The sequence below is a fragment of the Colias eurytheme genome, chromosome 9, assembly GCF_061535395.1.
Source record: "Colias eurytheme isolate Ceu_HAF_F1 chromosome 9, ilColEury1 Martin Lab GWU primary, whole genome shotgun sequence".
In the NCBI taxonomy this organism is placed as follows: Eukaryota; Metazoa; Arthropoda; class Insecta; order Lepidoptera; family Pieridae; genus Colias; species Colias eurytheme.
The window spans coordinates 3,866,991-3,891,045 of record NC_142988.1 but is presented as its reverse complement, the minus strand read 5'-3'; the positions used below and the strand labels follow the sequence as shown (position 1 = coordinate 3,891,045).

Sequence of the window (24,055 nt, the reverse complement as noted above, 5' to 3'; positions counted from 1 at the left end):
CACACATCGTCTAGACGGTCGAACATTGAACTAAATTATGCAGTATTGTATTCCCTTGCGTGTGTTAATATCAGTTATTTTGTAATATGCGGTAACCGCTACACGGCCACTGTATATCTCGTCTTACTTCTTACGGAATGGTGCGTATTGGGCTCATTTCGATCGCTATAATATTTTAAACTTTCTGTGATAAGGTACTTGAACCCAAAGTTGAAAATCTTACTCTGAAGAGTAATAACTGGTGAAAACATTTTTCGAAATACATAAATAAAGAACTAGCATTTACTTTAACTGGATTTCAACAATCCGATTGCTTGACAACTGGTAAGCTGTTTATGGAGACAATACCATAAATAAAACCAAACATTACTGTAAAAGCATTTTATTTCAAATCATTAAAAATATAAGTCTTTTGTCACATAAAGATCGTCAATTATCACGTAGTCTTTTTGCCGACTGATAAGAATCCAGACGTGTTTGAGAAATATTTCGCGTTCGCTTCGTTGACTCTCGTCTCCGCAGCTTGCGGGTTTACTATCTCCAAACCCTGTAAAGAGGAAACACGGTTAGAAAGTACTTAATATTAACGCCTAGCGTTTACGCGAACAAGAGAAGGTTATTTCGGCTGAATACTAATTGAATAAATACTACTCTCGCATTTTTTTTTTCACTCAAGTAATTTTAGAAGAAGTCTAATTATAACAACGTATGATAAAAAACAACATGTCGGTAATGTTAATTATATTCATAGTAAGTAAAATAACCAACACACTAATTAATCTGCTGATATCAAACGAGACATGATGGATAACATATAACTACAATAAGAAATGCAATCAACTCAACACGAGTTTCATTACGCCGGAAAAAGTATCATCTGTTTGTGTTACAATGCAAAATGTTCCTAATGATGATTACTGCGCAGAAAGAGGTAAACGACTCGCTCAATGTCAAGGCGAGCTTCGGAATTAGATAGCATTCGCTGCACAATCGAAGCGATATTGCAAAGATCTGCTATTAGAGAATTTCAGCTCCGTCATACGTCGTTCACAAGTAAGTTAATAGCAAACGATGACTATTCATATACACGCGAACACATACTTTTTCCCAGTGTGGAATTGTTAGCGAATCATTGGCTATCATTATGGACCTGTCTGTCGTGTTAATGATATAAATAAAACTTGTTAGTTACGCACTAACTGCTTGTATAGTTAAGCAATTAATCAAGACAATGATACAATATCATTACATTTGAATAGCTCGACAAATAGGTTAATTTAACTACACAATATTAGTTCAAGTATACTTTACAAGGGAATGCATCTAGAAATCACGGGTTGCAGGTTGCAATTTGCAAACACTATTCAAATTGTTTATGATAAGTGTATAATATTAAATTTCGGGATCAGATTACTTCAAAATAAAAGAACATATAAGCAGAAATTGATAGGTTTATTTATTTAAATAACGAGGCCATCCATTAACTAGAGTCTAGATTCTTTGAATGACAAAAATTATCTAGCACATATTTTAAAAATCACTTAAATAAAATAACAAATTATTGTGCAACAATAGTATTATTAAAGTCAGCTGTTGAACACTCGTTTTCCTTTATATTGCAGGTGAATAAGATAAATCGTGTTCGGCATTTGCTATTAAACTCTAACCTTATTGACGAAAGTAAAAAAGCAAAACATTAAAAGCATTATGCAAATGTATTGCAATTGTATTACATAAAATCGGCATCAAGATAAAAATGCGGCGCAGATTGCCTTGTAAAGCAACAAAACAAGCAATGACACACGATAAACCAGATTTAGTTACACCAAAACTAAAACGTAAGAATATAAATAAATTAAGGAAGCTTTATTTGGGCTTACAGGAAAAAATGTTTTTTGTCATATTATTGATATCCATTAATTCATTGTAGTTGAACCTAGACAATATTCGAATCTTATAAACAAGAAGTTCTACTACTGCAGAGAAGATAACTTCTAATTTCATGAAAATAGTCCAACGATATACTATGTATTTCAGAAGACTATAAGATAGTATAAATAACACATTTCATTATTCATTCCCGTAGACAGAATAGCGTGCGCTGCTGCAGTAAAACAAAACAAAAGCGCCAAGTGGGAGTCAAACGCAGCCGCGGGGTAGCAATAAAAACTGTACGATCAAATAAGAAAACAAAACTACGTAATCATAGAACAGCGTAAACTACACGAGGGCCTATAAAAACTGTAAATCTAGAGATATCACGCATACGACCTGCGGCGGCTGGAGCGCACAATCTCACTGATTGCTATCCAGTCGCAGCTCCGCGAAACAGCCTCCACGATAATGGGCGTAATCCATAATACGGCTCTGATAACCCATGCCATTGGCACCATTAAACATGGAGAACAGCGACTACAATGGCATTGAGTAATACACAAATACGCTTTGAGGCGCTATAAAATTTGCCACGATTCAGATAGATAAGTGTGAGCTGACAAATTTATTTCATATCATAAAGACGTATCGACCGCAGGACAAGTTTCACTAAACTACAGATGCTATTGCTCCATCGTATCTAAGACAGGGTCATGTGAGAAAGGACCACTTACTTGAATACTTACCGCCTGTTTAGTATTGGCAACTGCTTGGCTTGCACGTTAAGCCTGATGATTGTTTACAGAGTCTTTGTTTTCCAATGTTTGAAAACAAACATGCAAATGGTTACCTTTGCGTATTCATAAATTTAAAGTTATGTTTATACACAATTATAATATGTTTCTGGCCTTCTACTTCAGTAATAAACATTATTACTAAGGGAGAGTATATAGAAATAACATTCACACAATTTAACATACTTGTTAACTCAGCATTGAAATAATATTGTATTTTGTGAATAAGAGCTTAACGTGCAATTAATAAGATTAGCAATAGAATGCCAGTTTGGTGTTATTGCAAAGGGCACCATAGCACAAATACCAACAGCGAAATGTAAACGGTGAAAGTTCTAACAAGATCGTCTGAAATACCAATTGGCCATTTTCCTTTTACCTACATATACGCCTCGTAAACGATCGTTGTATTATAACAACCATTATATCTTCTATATTGCATGTATAAAGTGTGTATAGGGAGCCATAGTGCCTTCTAGCCATTAAATAAACAAAAGTCTGTTTTCTACTTTCCCTTATCTGTACTTGAAATATGTTAAAGCTAAAAGCGACATTAGTGTGGCGCAACATTAAAAACGTCCACCATTTCTGAATGTAGGTGCATCATTATATTTTATAGCTCGTAAATAATTCCATTCGCAATTGTGCAGAATGAAGCGAAAGGGGCAAAAACTAACCAGCATAGAATATGAGTTGTGCCATTGCATATACGAGTTAATCGTTCTTTCTACTTTTACTTCGCTATTTTGCGAATAAAAAAGTAATATAATGATTGTACTCAAATTGCCTACACGGCCAAATTTAATTAAATAAAACAAATTTCAGTATTTATTTTAGTATGTGGAGCTCTGGTTTTGTAAATCGAAAGTTCTTCGGAATTCTAAAAATCTATTAAATGACTCAAACCCTCATCCGAAGTATTAAGCTGATCAGATCAGTTATAGTGGCCACCATCCCAATTATGGTAACCGCAATCTTTAAATAAAATCCATCATCCGTTGTATCCATCGTCAATGAGCCGTAACTGCGCTGATCGAATCTTTGAGTTAAGATAGCTCGCGAGATAGCCCTAAATCATAGCGGAAAACTGGCGTATTCAGAGATTGTATTGTTTGGACCAGATTGAAATGTGGTTTTACGGTTACTCCCTTCTTATATAGGAAGCGAGAGCAGAAGCATATAATGTTTCACTTTTGTGTCGTCACATGTTATATAGGAAGATAAAATACATAGGTACCTACTACAAAAAAAGACGATCAATTTTCATAAAGATTATCAATTCGAAAAAAATTAAAGAGAGACTAAAAAATATATAATATATATTCAAATAACCCGATTCGAAACACAACATAAAGCAAAATGTAGGATTAAGACGTAGAGGCAAGCCCCTACGTTTAAAGAGGATTTGAAGGGTTCAACAATGCTCAATCTCAAAAGGCCCACCGGACAAACCAAATTACAGGATTTGCATACGCAGTCATATATGAAATTGCTCCATTGTTTTGGTTCGAAATCCAATGACATAGCGCATACTATTGTCCAACAGCAATAAGTATGGTCAGAGCAAAAAAAGGCAATTGTGCCGGCGGCGAGAAGACATGTTCCATACAAATTTAACGTGTTGAGAGTACGTGAGATAATGCAGTGGCAATGAAAACGTCTGTCGAGGTACATTGGCACGGTTTCCTTGTACTTTAGAACTATTTTAATCTTAAATGAGACCTAACAGTCACTTTCTTACGTAATAATCGTGCATGACGTTGCTTTATTGGTAAACATGCAGTGAAATTCGTAAGTGGTTAAATTTAACTTGTAAACCTTGAAATAACAAGTAAGGTGCAATATGTAAAGACACTTTCCTTTAGCTGCATAAGCATATAATTTGCTTACCATAGGACAAGTGTGAAAGAGCATTATGAAGATTTTATGAGGTGTAAACTTGGATTTTGTTATACATAAATATAAAATAACAAACTCTCAATTTCTTCTTATAGCTGAAATTGAATTTGATTCAAAATACAACAGAGTTCCGTGACTATATTAATATTTTACGTGCCACAATAAATAATAATTAATTATCGAATCGGATAATAATATTTTAACAATACGACGATATTATTAATCTGTCGTCAAGTCTGTTAGATTACTCATTACTCATATCATCATATGCATATGAGTAAACAATTTTGTAAAACCTTTCATTCCCTATCTCACTAATTTCTTTTAAGATCTGGTAATTTGGTGTTAAATAATTCTTAACGCAAAAGGCCAAATGCCTTAACTTTCTTGTTTCAACGTTAATTATACCTGATTTTTATCGGAACCAAATATACCACCCAGCAAAGGTAAACGATCTTACATCCAATGAACCAGATGAAACCCTAAACCCAGACAACCGTAACTATACACCTAATAGCAAACGCAAGTGAATGAAACCAGTGGGTATTGTGCTGAGAGTGAAAATCTATTCATAGAAGTACAAAGGCTCGTCGTCACGGGTCGAAGCTTGCCAAGCAAAGGTCGTGTCACACGTGTCGTCTTACCTGCCCTAAAGTGAAGGCGAACGGACATCGAACCTGTTCTACCATCCATCTCATCCCATTTTTTGTTCCTTTTCGAAGTACCCACAAAACTGGATAACGCAGTACCAAAATTTGAGATTTTAACAACACTAAATTATACAAGATTTTAATGAGCGAGGCATGATCGCTGAATTGATAAGGAAATAAATAAATGTAAAGAAAACTCACTATCATCAAATTTATAACTTTGAGTTGATGCAAAGGTCCGATTTAAAATAAGAAATGATAAATAAAAACCTCAGAGGATGTTGTGTAAACAGTAAACACATGTTTTGAGTGTTTTCTCATTAATTGCATCTACAATATTGATAGCAATTAGCAAGTGAGCAACCTAAATATGGTAAGCGGCACACGTCTCCCAGAAACAACCTACAAGATGTAGTAGGCGCATTACACTACGGATAAGGTATCAACCACAAATAGTTATGCAATAATGTGGGATTTAGTCCGCACTTAGCGTTGTACATTATTAAGTTTACACAGTAGTGAGCTACAAAATTTTGAAGGACAGATGTCTTTGAGACCACACGAATAGTAAAATGTCTATTATAGAGGAAAGGTCTTGAAGAAATCCCGAGATGCATTAGCGCAATCTTAATTGGCCAATATAATTCAATTTATTGAAATAGAATTTAAATCAGCTTCTACTAATGGCAATAAATTTGCAAATTTGAAATTAAAAACAAACCATTTCAAGTTTGTTAACACCATTTCTTTCGATGGTGATAATATTCAAATAACGCAAGAAGATCGTCGAAGTACGAGTGGAACAACCCGAGTAATGTTTCATTTAGTGATAACGAGATAAGATAATCGAACATCGTTAATTGACAGCTACATAATTTTATTCATGTTGTTGTTTGATGTTGGATGCACTAAACACTGGATACACTAAATAAAAACATTTTTTTTATTAATCTTGTTCGACTTTTTGTGTACATGTTAAATGAATATTTATTCGATTTATTAAAAAAAAGTACTTTGTCTACGATTATTTAGACAAAAATGATCAACAGTAGATATGCGACGTATAAGTGAAAAAAAAAAATCAGTTTGCGTTGTATTTTGTTCCAGCTAATTAAGTACATTCTAATTGAGACAAAGGTCAGCTGGTGTTCTGAATTAAAATAGATTTTCTCATACGTCGTGGATTGTGTTTACCGAAGATAGTCACGGAAGTTTATTCAATAGAGGTTATGAGTTAATTAAGTTAATTGTATAATAAATTAATAATCAAACAAATAGTATACTTCGTGTAATACGGGAGACAGACACATATTTTTTTTTCCTTAAAAATAATAGTACCTAGCATTTACTATACATATCTATACTTTGTGGATTTGTTGCGATACCGTCCACCAAAATGCCATAAATATTGCAAAATACCCAAAGAGGCATTATAAGGCAATAAAAAAAATTTATGGCACTATTCTTTAAAAATTTCGTTTATAAACTATTAGAACAGTGTAAAACTAAAAAATTTTTTTTTTTATTTCACGCCGAGAAAACATCAATGGCGTCATGCTAAACGTCTAGTATTAAAATACGGGAACTATATTTTCTATAACCAAAATTTATATTTGTCATCAAGTTGTATCACCTAATAAATAGATCTATCACCACGAAATATTTTCGTTCTCAGATAATCAAAAATTGTTCCCAGGTATGAATTATCAAATTAATGTTAATATATGTGTAAAATAAGAGATCGATAACCAATAAAATTATATTGCACTAGCGGTCCGCCCCGGCTTCGCCCGTGGTACATATTTACGTTTTCTCTACATAAAAACCATCCTCGTACTTCAAGGAATATAATAAAAAAAGAATTATCGAAATCGGTTCAGCCGTTCTCGAGTTATGCGCTTACCAACACATTTTGCGATTCATTTTTATATATAAGAAGATTACATGAATATAAACTTCGTTCTTATAATAACAGTCTTGTTACTTAAATAATAGCTCTGTGCTCAGAATGGTAGATCTGTCACCAAATAAATCGATTATTATCGATCCCTGACTGCGACTCCTTTTTATTTGATATTTTGTCACCAATACAGTAGTAACATTTTATTTCGTTCAGATATTAAATTTATATATTCGTTACCAATTTAATACATCAATTTATAATTTTAATGAAAAAATGATAAAAGGGGCGGAGACAAATTGGCGCGCTTTAAAAATTGATTATTTTAACTTTAATTAAGTTAATTAATTTATCTACAATTATGTTAGCCATAAGCCAGCTATTAAACCAGAGCTGATTATTCAGTGGTTATTATTACACGCTTTATATTAGCTTCACCTGTATGTTTGTAACCGACTTCTTTGGGCGCGATTTTGACTCACTTTAAACGGCCAGATTTCGTTCAAACTTTGTAGATTTATTGAGGACCGATGACAATGCACTAATTTGATAAAATTTTCTATTTTTTAGTTCGGTTTTCTATAAAAAGCGTGTTTTTTAGTTTTTTTAAACTATTATTTTATTCAACCTATTTATAAAAGTATGAGTTTAACCAGTACTCCCACTGGGGAGGATGGGAGCTGGGAGGATGGGAGGATGGGTGTGTGGAGTATGAGAGTGGGGAAGATGGGAGTGGGGAGGATAACTGTGGGGAGGATGGCAGTGGGGAGAATAACTGTGGGAAGGATGGGAGTGGGGAGGATGGCGGTGGGGTGAATAACTGTGGGGAGGATGGCGGTGGGGAGAATGGCGGTGGGGAGAATAACTGTGGGGAGGATGGGAGTGGGGAGAATGACTGTAAGGATGATGGCTGTGGGGAGGATAGGAGTGGGGAGAATAACTGTGGGGAGAATGACTTTGGGGAGGATGGGAGTGCGGAGGATGGCGGTGGGTAGGATGGCGGTGGGGAGGATGGCTGTGGGGAGGATGGGAGTGGGGAGGATGGCGGTGGGGAGGATGGCTGTGGGGAGGATGACGGTGGGGGGGATGACTGTGGGGAGGATAGGAGTGGGGAGAATAACTGTGGGGTGAATGACTTTGGGGAGGATGGGAGTGCGGAGGATGGCGGTGGGTAGGATGGCGGTGGGTAGGATGGCGGTGGGGAGGTTGGCGGTGGGGAGGATGGCTGTGGGGAGGATGGGAGTGGGGAGGATGACTGTGGGGAGGATGGCGGTGGGGAGAATAACTGTGGGGAGGATGGCTGTGGGAAGGATGGCTGTGGGTAGAATGGGAGTGGGAAGGAAGGCGGTGGGGGAATAACTGTGGGGAGGATGGGAGTGGGGAGGATGGCTATGGGGAGGATGGCGGTGGGGAGGATGGGAGTGGGGAGGTTGGAATGGGGAGGATGACTGTGGGGAAAATGGCGGTGGGGAGGATGGGAGTGGGGAGGATGGCGGTGGGGAGGATGGGAGTGAGGAGGATGACTGTGGGGAGGATGGCTTTAGGGAGGATGGGAGTTGGGAGGATAGCTGTGGGGAGGATTTGAGTGGAGAGAATAAAATAAATAAATAAATAAATATTATAGGACATTATTACACAAATCGACCTAGTCCCACAGAAAGCTCAATTAAGGCTTGTGTTGTGGGTACTAGGCGACGATAGATATAATGTTTAATAAATACATATGGGTCATTATACAAAAATGGGGTAACTTTTGAGGATATTTTGTTTACTATATTTTTTATATCAGATTGTTACAAATTAGGGTGTATATGATAGCTAATCTAATGAATATATTGTTCCAAATCGGGCCAGCCACTTTTTTAAATAGATTGTGAGATATTTTAAATTTTCTGGATTTGGCCTCCAGGGGACTGACGAGGCTAACATGGTACTGATAAAAAACTATAACTTGTAATATTCTTAAAGAAATTCAATGAAAATTACTACAAATCTCTCAGTTTTAATAATGGCACATGTCTTTTACGTACTTAACATGTTTAAAAATGATAATTAATAATATGTGATACTGGGAAAAACGATCTCTCAATTTTCAAAACAGCCTTCTGACATTTAACGCAACGTGAATATTCTTACTCTCTTACTTAACTTTTACTACTTTGAATTAGTTTTACTTGATATTTTAAGTAATTCACAGACAATAGAAACAAAAAAACGGCCAAGTGCGAGTTGGACTCCTAACAAACCTATTTTTTATTATGTTTGTTACTTAAAATTTACACTTTTAGCAATTTTTCCTTTATCTGTGTTATAAGACGTTGCTATTTACCGAGTAGAAGTAAACTATAGTAGACTGTATACATGGCAAGCATCCTGTGTGTTTTTTTATTCCCTTGCGAATATTGAATTTTGTGGAAATTCGCAGTATTAACGGATGTAGGTATCTTTTGATTGCGTTGCGTTATAAGTTTGATTTTTTTACAGCCCCAAGGGTTCTTAATCTTGAGTATCCAATATAAATTTCAGATTGATACCTCCACGCGTTCCAAAAAAACGTCTTAACAGACAAACGGACTACAAAGTGATCCTATAAGGGTTCTGTTTTTTCCTTTTGAGGTTCGGAGCCCTAAAAATTTACCAATATTTATGTTAAAAGTACTAATTATTATAAAATTAAAAACCAAAGGCTCGAATGAAAGTCTCATCTGAGTTTTCATAAGAGCCCCTTGACATTTTTATAATGTTATTAAGTATATTAATTAACTTTTATGTTATTTTGAGGTAATTTTACTTCACAGTATTATACGTATACGTATTTATCTGATAAATATAAAAAGCTATGCCCTGAAAGCATCAAAATCAATAATTAAAAGAAAATAAGATCTTTTTAATAAAATTATTAGTAGTTTGTTTCAATAGCTCTTTTCTTTGCTACTCTTTTTTAAATGTTTCTTCCCTAGTCAAATTCAGTTTCTTTTAGCGTGGCGCATGATGTTTTTAACTGAAATATAATATAGAAATGCTTATACCAATAGCAATCAAGATAAAAGTTCTCAAAAATGATAGAATCATCAGTACTATGGGGCCGCGTCAGTCCTCTGGCGCGATATCTGACAAAGGACTGATGCCAGCGGATTGATGAAAAGGGACTTAATATGAGGTTATAATCACAAATTAGGTTTTTTTGCCTAATTTCTGATATCAACAAACTATATTTTTACAAATCATATTTAACCATTTATAAATGAAAATAAAAATCGGATTAACAATAAAATAACGACTCACCATAGGACTGAAATGTTGACTGGCGCAGCAAGATTTTAGAGGACAAACACAACCCTAGCGCTGGTACAGTTATGACGGCCGTCAAAATATGCGGTGCACAAGTAACTTCATTACCAACATTAACACTTAGACAGGGATTTGACCTCGACTTGGTGATATTTAGCGAGAATTTCGAATTTAAAAAACACACAACGGACTGACTAGTGAAAACGATGACAAAGTTTAATTTTATTTTTTAAATAAAATGGAAAACATTGCGTTATGAAAGTTGTAGTATATAATACTATGTACATCAAAGATTGTAGTGAATTAGTAAGTTTTCTTAAATCGATGATAATGTTTAAACGATAGTCACTTGATTGTTGGTTTTCGGAGTTGTGACATGCCAAAGTACTGACGTTTGAGGTATTAATTTATTATTTTTATTCATTTGTATTTTAAATAAAGAAGTGAAATTGAGTGACCAAATAAAGGACGCTTCATTGTTTTAAAATAGATTGTTATTTGAATAAAATATAATAAGACTTTGTTTAAATTGGCTGATGACATCGAGTTACCCCATTTTTGTATAATCACCCATATATAGATAATGGCTGATGAATGGCTGTGGGCACGCAGTAGATTTCAATTTTTTTTTTTATTTCATAAATGATTATCAAAAGGATGATAATGAAAATCCATTTTTTATGTTTAGCAATTAATAAGCGTGGTATCTCCGAGTAGAACAAGACCGAGCAGTGCCTTACTGCCCATTTATAGGAAGCATAGTACTTCTGGGTAAGTTTCTATGGCTATTTTTTGGGAAATAAAACTGTTAAAAGCTTTTGCGGACGTCTAATTTAATTTATGTAGTTTGTTGTATATTTTTTTTATTCTATAGTAATTTACACATTGTGAAAATGTTACTCCCTATCGGTCTTTGAAGCAAAAAAAGTTAAAGATTAGAATTCCGTATTACTTCAGTTTCTACTATAATAATCTTTTTGACTAATCTTTAAAAAAATAAATAAAACAACGTTAATTGCTTCCAAAATTTTTTTAAATCACATAAAATATAAGTACATCAAACATACATAAATAGTAAAAATTATCATAAAATAGATTCCATCACTTTCAGTTCATCCACAACATCGTCAGGTGTATCGGAGGTGGCGGTAGCTCTGCGAAGACGACAGAAAAAACCACATGCGCTTAGAATGCCTCAGAAAAAAAGAGGTTTGATTTTTTGTACTTTTTACTAAATTAAAATGTTTTCCTATTTCCTACTTATATGTATTGTAAATTTTAGGCGCTATATATTTTTAATTGTTTAATGTGTATTATTCAATATTTTTAATTGTTTAATGTGTCTTGATCACTATCGATTATCCTGAGATAAAAAATAGCATATTATGTAAAAAAATTTAGCGTAGGTAATATTTTATCATAACAAATGAACCAAAAAATTATCATAACTTTATTATAGTGTAAATATACCTACCTACCTAGATAAAATTTCATACCAATTTTTTATTTGAACATGTAACAAACCTGGAAACCATTTCTTAATTTATTTTTAAGAATAAATATTGATTATTTTAACTTTAATTAAGTGTTTTATCTACTATTCTGCTAGCCATAAGCCAGTTATTTTAAACCAGCGCTGATTGTTCAGTGGTAATTATTTTAAACAATAAATATTGATTATTTTGACTTTAATTGTTTTATTTACTACTCTGCTAAAAATTTTATTTAAATATAATTTATACTACCAGTGGAAATTTAGGGCGTATTACCCGTGGTCCCCCCGTTATGTCCCCCTGTGGGTCTACGGGTAATATTTTTTCCCCGTGGACCCACTGCTATAGAATGATATGACAGTGGGTCTACGGGCACTGGGAATAAAAGTACTTTTTACCCGTGGTCCCCCGCTACCATGCTTTGACCATTATAGAAACAGGATTATTATATTATCTACACTTCCAGGTTTATGTCCTGCGTAATTATTTCGATTTACAGTTACTTTCGAATAGTTTCAGTTGCGGATATGAGATTTACCTTTAATCTATATTAATAATATTGTGAAGTTGAAAATTTATTTTCCAAACTGCAATACAACATATAAATACAAAATATACGAAACTAGCTGACCCGACATGGCCGTTATTTTTTCGCATTTGCATATTTTTTTTTGTTTGGAAAATAAATTTTCAACTTCACAATATTAATATAGATTTAAGGTAAATCTGATATCCGCAACTGAAACTATTCGAAAGTAACTGTAAATCGAAATAATTACGCAGGACATAAACCTGGAAGTGTAGATAATATAATAATCCTGTTTCTATAATGGTCAAAGCATGGTAGCGGGGGACCACGGGTAAAAAGTACTTTTATTCCCAGTGCCCTTAGACCCACTGTCATATCATTCTATAGCAGTGGGTCCACGGGGAAAAAATATTACCCGTAGACCCACAGGGGGACATAACGGGGGGACCACGGGTAATACGCCAAATTTAGAACCTTGGGAGTCTAGTTAATTAGCAGAATCTTTTGGTTGAAACGATGATTTTCTATTAACATAATATGATTTATTGGTGATCTCTTTAAATTAGTTTGCTTAAATACTTATTAGGACACACCTATTAAAATACATACAAAAACATTTATTTGGTACTAGACCTTATATCTCAGGATTTTAGGTGATTTATTGTGGAACTGATTTTGCATTGTTTGGTGACTACATTTTGGTGACAGATCTACTATTTTGAGGACAAACCCTATTATTTAAGAAACACAAAACTAATTAAATTGGTGATAGCTTAAATGATACCCTTAAAATACACATCTACATTCGCTAATAAATATGATCTGAAATAGTATGAAAGCATCACATAAAAACACAATAGACTCACCTGCAGCGGTGTGAAAGCGACCGACGACGCTGTACCAGACACTTGTCTTCTAATACTCGTCGCACCACCATACTGCTGCTGCTTCTGCAGGTTCTTCTGCAGCGTTTTGCTAATCCGGACTTTGGTCTTCTCGTCTATTTGCGGAAGACGCACTCGGCCAGTGCTTGATTTGCCGATCGTACCGCGCGTGTAGCCTAGGTCTTCTTGGTATGCGTCGTCTTCGATCTGGGGTGAAAATTTTCTAATTGATATCGAACATTTTAAAAGAAGAGAAAAAAGACGTGTGGCACTCGGGGACTGCCGCGGTAAAGCTATTGCATAGCATGCCTTCAAGCCACACCTCCGAGCCCGTCGGAGTGGGGAGCGTGAGGTTTTTCGTTACGGAATTTCTCGATTCGGTCCCCGCGCTCAAGGCCCGCGATAGAAGCTATGCAATAGCTTAAAAAATGTTATAGATACAGTTTACGGTATTTTCTAATTAGTTATTTTTTTTTTAATAAAAGTGTTTGGACCTATTTATATAAAACAGTTAAAATGTTTCTCATGTTTAATAATATAATTATGTAAGTAATTGGTTTTTAATAAATTTTTAATGTAAGATTACCTACGTGAATAGTGACGAAAAAAACTATCGATTTTATTGAACTATTTTTAATCGTTTCTATGTATTTATATTATAAATAAATAAATAAATTAAAATGTAAACAAAAGATGTTTCTGTATAACCATGAAACTACATAACTGTTTATTATCAATTATCAGCTTTCGATTAACCTTGTTTTACAGGTTACTTTATTTTTATCAACGGCCCTTTTCGTAACATGTAAACAATATCTTTAAAATACATTTAGCTCTTTATATCATGTCGATTGTGTAAAGAGATATGGACACTCAATTTGGCATCATTAATTGCATGCTTTTTAACATGTTTCATCGATATTATGTCAGTTTTTTTTTACGTTATCATATTTTTCCAAAGTTTATTAAACCGCAGCTAAAGTTGATGTATTCTATTTCGATAAAAATCTAATCACCTGGAAAATTTCCAAATTACAAAGTTCTAAACTAATTAGACATTCATATCAAAAAATATCGGTATTCTTGGTGATTCATAGATATGGACTATGCATGGGCGTAGCTAGCCATAGGCTCAGGGTGGGGCAAAAAAAAAATGTAAGTCTAGTCCCGGTTAATTTTTAGGGCTTCGAAGTTCGAACCTTAAAAGGAAAAAAACGAATTTTTGAAGCAAATTTTCACACATTTCGACATTTGAAAGGGAATCAAAATCTAAAGGGTTCGCAATTTTTCCTTTATCTGCGCTATAAGACGTTACTTAATACAAAATTTCACGATTCGGAGTTCACGGGAAGTTTAGGGTCACTTACTGACCATAAAAACACAAAATGCTGACAGATCCAGGTCTACGCTCGTAATCTTAAAGAAAAGTTTTTGGCCGATATCTCGGAAACTTTCCACTTTAGAGCAAAAGTTATATCGACTTTTTTATAGAAATTAAAATTTCGCATCTTTTACATCCTGTAAACTTTTTTGTAAAACTAACTGTTCACGAATTATGACCCATTTAATGAACCGGTTTATCGTTTTTGGCAAATAATTACTGTCAAAATATTGGATTAATCAACAAAATGCATCTACCCATTTTTTAAGATAACTTTATTCTCGACAACTTTTGTTTGAAACTTTTCTAGTGCCCATACTTTTTGAGTTGTAATGTCGGCGCACGGCGGGTGACGCGGGAGCCGTAAGTTTTTTTTAAGTATGTAATGAAGACGAAGAAGAGATATCCAATGCATTTAGATTTTTTTTATATATAATTTTACACATTTTTCTAAATAAACTCTTTTCGTTTACTTCTATTTTACTTTTGCATCAGAATATAAAATAATATACTCAATATTATTTAGTTGTACGAAATATAATAAAATGAAATATTTTAAAAGTCTTACTATGGCAGGTGAGGAAATAAACTATTAATTTGGAAGTACTACAGGACATATTTTTAATAAGTTTGTTGAATTTGTAGCATTATATGGTATGCATACCTTGAAATTCTTTATTTTAAGCCCGGTAATCCAACATTGAACATTAAATAACTCAAAAATTGTGGGCATTACAAATAAAACCGGCCAAGTGCGAGTCTGAATCGCGCACCGAGGGCCCCAACAAACCTACTTTTTATTATGTATAACCATGGACTAATAAATATATTTATTAGTCCATGGTTATAACTCTAAAATGTATGTATGTACGTTTTAGCAATTTTTCCTTTCTCTGTGCTATAAGACATTGCTTTTTACCAAATTTCAAGACTATGTTCACGGGAAGTACAGTGTAGGTTTTGATTCCCTTGCGAATGTCGAAATTTGCGATAATTTGCAGCATAAAACGGCTGTATCTTTTGATTGCGTTGGCTTTCACAGCTTCAAGGGACTGTAGACTTGAGTATTCGATATAAATTTCAGCTTGATACCTCGACGCTTTCTTGAGAAAAAGGGTGTTGACAGTCAGACAGACAGACGGACAACATAGTGACAACAACAACCTATAAGGGTTCCGTTTTTTCTTTTGAGGTTCGGAACCCTAAAAAAGTTTCAAACAAAAGTTGTAGAGAATAGAGTAAGCTTAAAAAAGGAAAGATGTATTTTATTGATTAATCCAATATTTTAAGTGTTATAAGCCAAAAACGATAAAACGGTTCATTAAATGGGCCATAAATAGTAAACGGTACATTTTACAAAAAAGTTTACAAGGAATAAAAGATGCGAAATTTTACTTTCTACAAAAAAGTCATAATAACTTTTGCCTTTAAGTGGATAGTTTCCGAGATATTGGCCAAAAACACACAAACGAAAAATAAAAGGATTACGTTTGTTAACGCGCATGGGGTCATTCGTGCGCAAGTTTTTTGTTTAGATCGCATTTTTTTTGTGTGACGAGTGACGACTTTCGAGAGTGAATTTTCTTACGGATACTAAGTTTTTTAGTCAGTAGGTACTTAGATAATTTAATTTAATTTTTTAGATTTGGTTAGGTACTTTCCAGGCCAGAGCCAGGGTGGGGCAAGTGCCCCACCCTGCCCCACCGTGGCTACGCCCATGGGACTATGCACTTTTTCATAAGGCTTTAAAACCAAACCAAAATCATTGAACTGCGAAAACAAAAAGTTAATCTAATTTCTACGTGATTGCTTCAAGAATCATTTTGATATAAACATCCTCATTATATCGAACATAATCGAACGTAGCTAAAGGAGGAAAATCTAACAAATTGCAGAATCTTCCCGCAAAAAGTGCAATAGGCACGAGAGCACGTACGTAACCATGGCGACGCGCAACGGGGCCGCCGGCCATTAACGTGCGCTTCAACAGCCCGAGTTCCGGTCTATTTGTACCGAATGAAAAAACCATCCCACTGTTTGCAATTCATCTACCGCGGCCCGCCGAGCATGACGTCACATTTCTTTCGGCTTGTAAGGATTCCGCGAATTATTCACAATATGTAGTAGCGGTTACTGTTAATGAATTATTTGCATATTTCCATTGGATTTAATCGAAGTATTGGACAATATCTTGTTTGTCGATAGCGCCTTTGACTGCTGTAATACAGGGCCTAACTTATTTTTTTTTGAAAGACATGGAGATTTAATAATAATTTAATCCACTGTAATTTTACTCATAATTTTGAATGGAGGAGGTAGATGACGAATATCTAGTAAATTGCAAATTGGACGTTTGAGAAATTTTTCCTGCATCTGCAATCTGCATTACTTTCCAATTTTCCCGAATCACCTTCTCAGCTGATTTCTTTCTAATTATTTTAGTGCGTAATAGCTCCTAGTAGATTTGATAAGTATGTGCTTGTAGAAAATTGTTTACCAGTTTTAATAAGATCTATTTTATGAGTGGCATATACCGTAACATAATGTACAAGAATTCCGTGTTAACTCTATTTACGAGTCTTACGGTTTATCGAGCCAATTGAGTAGGATATGATAGGAGAATTGAAATATAAAATGATTAAATTATAAGTACATGATTATAGTCAATTATTTGATAGTACTAGTTACTTTTCACTAGTTATTTGATTTGTTTATTACTTAACAACGGTCCTTATCGAGGAATGCAAGTCAGTGCAAACACAGGATTTCAATAGAAGTTCCAAAGATTCCATCCAACAATAGGACTTTAAACTCAAAAACGTCGGTTTTTTAAGAACTTTTGTCATGAACCATAGTTCTAAAAACGATCTAGGTTTTAAATTCGTAGCGTATCTTTCTGGAGAAGAGCGCTTATTACGTAAAAACATAACAAACATATAATTAAAAGCAAGAAACGAAGATAGAATAGATAATACATTTATTTCCTTTCATGGAAAACAATTATACAGCTACAGAAAAGGTAACATTCATTAGACGCAACAGTATTTAGAAGTACGGAACCTTTAGCGAAGTAAATAAAACACAATCGCCGCTCTTAATGGACACGTTAACTCCAAGAATGGCATCGTAATTGGTGCAATTTGTGTTACAATTAGCTTTCATCCTATGCAATAAGATTATTAGTAACCCACTTCTATGCTATATAAATCGGCGTGGCTTAACGGAATTCTGATTACGAGTTAATACCAATAAGAATTATCGGAGAACAAACTAATTCTTAACAAATATTATGCAAACAAGGATTTTTAACAAATATGGACTTTGTTTTAAAGGCACATTTTATATCAAGACTATTCGATTATCATTATAAAAATAATGCCAGTTACTATATATTTGTACAGATGTCGAACTATAGATAAGAACTATAATTCAATCGTTCTTTTCAGAGACTTTTCTTTTAAAATGGACAGGATATTTTGCATTATTGGCAGAATTCGAAAGATCCAGAATCTTAAAACCGATTTAGAGACCCTGTTAGTATTCCGTTTCACACAAACGTACATCCTTCTTTAAAAATACTCATACAAGATAATCGTGATACATAATAGGGAATATAAAAGGCTAGACTGTAAATATTTATGAGTATCAAACACGTGCGAAGCCGCACAAAGTAGCTAATAGGATATAATTAAGCATGTTTGATAATAATATCTTTAGGCTGTTGTGACTTAAGGTGCCACGCAAGGGCAGGCATTCCCTGCAGTACAAATCCGTTGGGATACTATTTATATTTATACCATTTATAGTTTTGGTATTAGGTACTTTGTAGACACTAATACATTTTTGTTTTCTTGGGACAAAGTAAAGTCTATAAGATGTGAAATTATCCCTTTGTTTTGGACTGTTTCAAGTACCATTCAAAAAGCCGGAGTGTTTATATATAATCTACCTATATTATATATTAGCAGTAGACTTGTATCTTGCTATTTGGATGTCTTGCTAAAGGAAGGAATCTCTATTCACTTTGAATAAATGCCACCATTTATTTCCAACCATTTCAAGAAGTTCATTAAATTTTCTTTCTGTCATTCGCAAATGGTTCAAATATGAATTCAGATCTTTATTCTTCTCGAAATCCACGGGAACAGTCATCAACGCCGAGGTTTTCATTTCTTTTATTTGACTGTAGTAGTACTTTATATAGGTAGACATTCAATGTGCAATACTTTTTAAAAAAATTCTCTATAAGTATTTTATTGGTCAACTAAGTTTCCGCCCGCGGCTTCGCCCGCGCAGTCAAAGAAAAACCCGCATAGTTCCCGTTCCCGTGGGATTTCCGTGATTGCGTCATTTTCCCGGGATAAAAAGTAGCCTATGTCCTTTCTCGGATATCACAATATCTCCATACCAAATTTCATGAAAATTGGTTCAGTAGTTTAGGCGTGATTGAGTAACAGACAGACAGACAGAGTTACTTTCGCATTTATAATATTAGTATGGATGTAATATCGCTTTAAGACTTCTTTTAAAGCACTTTTGAAACCCTATAATAAAGATAAAATATACCTTCGGTTATGTAAATTAACAACTAGTACCTTTCGTTTCCTTTCCAAAACGAGTTAATTCAAAGAGATAAGTTAATTCTAACCCAATAAACATTAAACCAATAGAGCGGCGCTTGTCGTGTAATTATAAGCGTGTCATTGTGCAATTATAAAATGAATTATTTAGCACGCGATCCAGTTATTATCGTTTAATCCAAGTTTTTTAGTGACGGTCACGGGCTGAACAAATTCAGTTTTTAAAGATTAATAAAACAACATCATTGAACATCAAAATTACAGACGAATAAAATAAAATGCGATATTGAGACCATAAAATTGTTGATGTTATGTTTTGTTGAACCTGTTGCTGGCCCTGATTTCGGCTACGGGAAATTTTAATATTTTTCGCGGAAATAAATGACCTAAAAATACCTGTTTAAATTGTTTAATGTTTATTCAAAATGAATTAAATTTATTTCCGTTTTTACACACAAAATAAACTTTTACCTTGATTTATATTCAGGAACAAACTGTAGGTATTCAAATTATGTCTGTCCATCTATGGGGTCTTTACTTTCAGATAAATAGTTCTAATGAGGCCTCTGTTTTTCAATAAAATAATTCATAACTGTTCGCAAAACATCATTTAACACGAAAGAGGTGTCTTAACAACGTCGTATTACTTTTGCTCGGATTTGCTAAATTTGAAAAATTTACAAAAAATGTTTTCCCTCGCAGAGCTAATTTATTTATAAGTATAAAATATAAAAAAAAGACCACGTTACACTCACGTCAGCAAAGTTCAATCTGTTCGCATTCTTCCTGAACTCCGTCATAGCGTATCGTTCCTTCATCTTGCGCACGCGTTTCCCGCCACGCTTCTTTCTGCTCTGCTCTATTGGTTTTGGCAGCGGTTTCACGAATTTCACTGGCGGCGGTTCCTGTAGGGAAAAATATAGATAAAAAAAAAAGACGGGTTGCATTCCGGGAGTGCCGGCAGAAGTGAAAACTTGATTATTAACGGTCAGCAGTTTGATATTTTGGAATGGTATCCGTCTTACACATGGAATATAAAAGCTAAAAAAAAAGTCCGTTTTACGCTTTTTCGATCAGGCCACGTGTCCTGACGCGAGTTTAAGATTTTATACCCAACGCCGCTAAAGAAGTTTTCACTTCAAAAAGACGTGTGGCACTCGGAGACTGCCGCGGTAAAGTTATTGCAATGCTCTGCCTTCAAGCCACACCTCCGTGTCTGTCGGAGTGGGGAGCGTGAGGTTTTTTCGTTTCGCAATTTCTGGATTCGGTCCCCGCGCTTAAGGCACGCGATAGAAGCTATGCAATAGCTTAAAATTAAAAAAAAAATTAAGTTCCTATAGGAACAAAAATTAGATATTGCATTTTTTGTAATTTAGTTAGTAACGCGAAAGTTTGTGAGAATTTTTGGAACGTTTGTTTATCGCACAAACATCTGTGAGCTGATCGGATCTTAATGAATTTTAGTTAAAGAGATAGATTATACGTATATGTCTCTTTACGCGCGTACATAGCGAATAACGTCGTGCGTTTCAGCTAGTAATTAAACAAATAGTCAGTAAGTTAAATGTTCAATGTCAATCCAGAGTTCCGGAATATCAGAATCGAGTTGTGTGTTGTTTACTTAAAACAACTTGAAATAAAATTCTAGTCATATAAAATTAACAATAAAATATTCACCTGCAGTTTATCCAGTTTCTTCTCAATACTTTCACGCAGTAGCCTTCCAGTTTCACCTTCTGGACTTTCGTGACAGGAATCCACCCTGGCTGCGAGAATCAATTTTGTTGACACTAACTTTGCCGCTTTGAATCTTAGCTCCTTAGTAAGAAATAATTTGTTTTAAATAACATGTTTATATTAAACGGCTTTGAAAATTAATGTTTTAAGTAAATTAATAGTGATACCTAAATATCGTAAAATTAAATATAATGTGAAACTCCACCTATGTTAATGTATCAGATTATTGTAAGAACACAACCTTTTTAACCGACCTCAAAGAAAAGGAGGAGGTTATCAATTTGGCCCGTATAATTTTTTTTTAGTGAATTTTTATTTAGTAATTAATATTATGAAGGTAATTATGGTAATTTAATGAAACAAAAAAAATCTAGTAAACCCATTTCAATCTTGTCCTATGCCATTATTATCATGCATAGTATTATTATATTATAAAATCAACTCATAGTTATCAGCGTCTTTGCAAAATATCCAACAAAATAAAAATAAAAACTCACTGGTGGTGTATCCTGTACAATTTGGGAGAAGTATACAAAGCCCGTATGAGGCAGGGCTGACGCTTGCGAGAAACCAGATAAGGTTTTCTTTTGCTGGCCGAGTGGTAAAACGTTACATGCCGGCATTTTGGCCAATTTCGATAAACCCCCCGCCATACCAAGAATTTTAGCAGCTGTTGACGCTCCTGAAATAAATCTAATATAAATTCTTTTGTTTATATTGAGACATTTAATTACCTATAGGTTTTATGACATTCAATGCATTATAAATTGATTCTTTTTTTCCTGGATGCATTTTATATTTTGAATTGTTACTTGATAACTGATAAATTATGTATGTCATTTTTTACGAACTTACTTTATAATTTTAATAAAAAAAATAATAACACAAATGTTTTTAAGACCTTATTTATCAGAATAAATGTAATATATAAATGAATTTGATTTTGATTAGATTATTATTTAACCTTAACATCTTTTTAGATGTATATTTGCATTTACAAAAAGGATGATAAGATCAAGATTAAAATGTAATTTATTAGAAACACCATTTAGCTTTTATTTATTTGATAGATAGATAGATTGTAAAAGGTTGGGATTATTATTGTTCCAAAAATTCTAAAATGTATATTAAATAAGTAAATAAATAAAATTATTATTTGCATTTTGATTATGTTTTAGAGCAATTGTTGTTGTTTCAATAAGTGTTTTCCAGAATCTGTAATTATAGACTAGGGTTTGAACTAAAGAACAAGTAATAATAAATATTATAATCAACCTCACTACAAAAAATATACAAAGTGGAATTCTATTACACTAAAAGTACAACCAAATAAAAAAAACTGCATAGTAAATTAAGGAAGTATTAAACGTTTTTATATATTTATTATTACTCACCAACAATAGCTGTAACATTTGGAGCGATGAATGTCATCCGACTCTCAACATATTCATATATCCGTAACTTGTAGTTGTTTAATTCTGCCGCCATATCACATGCTTCGTTTATTTCATCTAATTCATGTTCAGATAATACTTTTCTAAAAATATTTAAATCACATGTATAGTAAGTATGAATATATTATAATAGTACACAAGAAGGTTTTTTGATGATCAAAATTATATCAATCATTGAAAAGCTCCTAAATGAAGTGTTCAAATTTTTTAATACTTTTAAAAGTAAGAGTAATTACTAATAGTTTTCAATATCAAAAACGTAATTATATGATTTTTTTGCATTAAACTCACTCAAATATTTACTCAAACTCAAACTTTAAAATGAGTTTGTTTTTATTAAGTATCAATTAAAGGTATAACTAATCAATACTTACCCCTGTGTTGTTGACGCAGTAACGGATACAATCATAATAGTGGCTTGTGTGAGAAAACTTTGCAGTGTCTCATTACTCTTTGCTCTATCGAGATCATTTCCCAACTCCTTCACAGTTCTAATGTACTCTAGTGGTGTGACAATAAGAGAGTCCAGTTCAGGAAAACGTTTCTGGTATTTGTCACGGACAAATCTGTGAATAATAGCTGCAAAATGAAATGTTCTTACTTGTAACTTAAACCTAGCAGAATTAAGCTTTATTCTACTCCGGTTTGTAATATCCAATAAAAAACATTAATTGGTTTGCTTTTTTGTTAAAAACATGAAATACCAATGAACTATTTCATTTTAAGTTTTTTTTTTATTCAGTAGTACTACACCACCCACCAACATAATTAATCAACCAGTTTACAGCAAAAAAACCGCAACTTCTTTGCTATTATTAATTAAGCTATTAACAAGTATGTATATAGTAATAATAAAGCTTATCTGTATGAAAATAAGTGAACAATTGCATTTCATACAACCCTCAATTACTTGCCGCTACCGAAATACACTCAACCAAATAATTTATAATAATGTAAATAAATGTAAAGATATTATGGAAACCTACCTATCTCGCCATCTATCTCAACTGCAACATTATTAGCTTCCACAATTAATTGGTATTCTGGATCAGACTCCATTAAGCCAGTAACCTCCATCTTTTTCCTATTATTACCAGAATTGCTCTCGATTTCTGTTATAACCTGTAATAATAATGAAAATACAAAATATTGTCTGCATAGAATAAACAATTATTACAAAGTAGAAACAGCGTTCACATACCATTTTTAATCTTTCAGAATCCCTTAATTTAGCAAGTTCTCGTATGGACACATTTTTTATTTCTTCTTCTTTGGGTATTACAGGAAATGGCACAGCAAATTCATGGTTAGTTTCTGTTGTTTGGGTTTCAACAGTAGGTTCGAAATCCATATCATCATTTTCTTCTAAGTCAGCCAATAATTCATCGGCCAAAGACATTGTAAAAATATATCCCGATCCTGTTTACAATAAAAATTTTAATATTCAGAATTCACTTTATTTTACTATAATAGAATTCAATCCAAATCACTAATCAGGGAAAGCAGGCGATATCACAGAGCAAGTAATTGGGCGATATCGCGATTCGCGCAATGCCTCGGAGCAATTATTAATTGCTCCGAGCGCAAT

General features: G+C 33.7%; 1 protein-coding gene across 1 annotated transcript; it reads right to left on the bottom strand.

Annotated features, from left to right (window-relative positions):
• Positions 1–372: 372 nt before the first annotated feature.
• Prp31 (pre-mRNA processing factor 31) lies at positions 373–23,975 on the bottom strand. Its single transcript, XM_090105778.1, has 9 exons — positions 23,669–23,975; positions 23,454–23,589; positions 22,842–23,046; positions 22,408–22,550; positions 21,511–21,695; positions 20,954–21,094; positions 20,032–20,181; positions 13,298–13,522; positions 373–547 (listed from the first exon to the last, which is right to left on the bottom strand). The coding sequence occupies exons 1-9, from the start codon at positions 23,864–23,866 to the stop codon at positions 437–439; spliced, it is 1,494 nt and encodes a 497-aa protein (XP_089961904.1). The 5' UTR covers positions 23,867–23,975; the 3' UTR covers positions 373–436.
• Positions 23,976–24,055: the final 80 nt, after the last annotated feature.

Coding starts and splice junctions, on each gene's coding strand:
- Prp31 (XM_090105778.1), bottom strand. CDS start 23,866: ATGTCTTTGGCCGATGAATTATTGGCTGACTTAGAAGAAAATGATGAT. Junction 21,095..21,510: donor TTGTACAGGATACACCACCA/GTGAGTTTTTAT, acceptor TTTCTTACTAAG/GAGCTAAGATTCAAAGCGGC. Junction 548..13,297: donor TCGCTTTCACACCGCTGCAG/GTGAGTCTATTG, acceptor TCCTCTTTACAG/GGTTTGGAGATAGTAAACCC.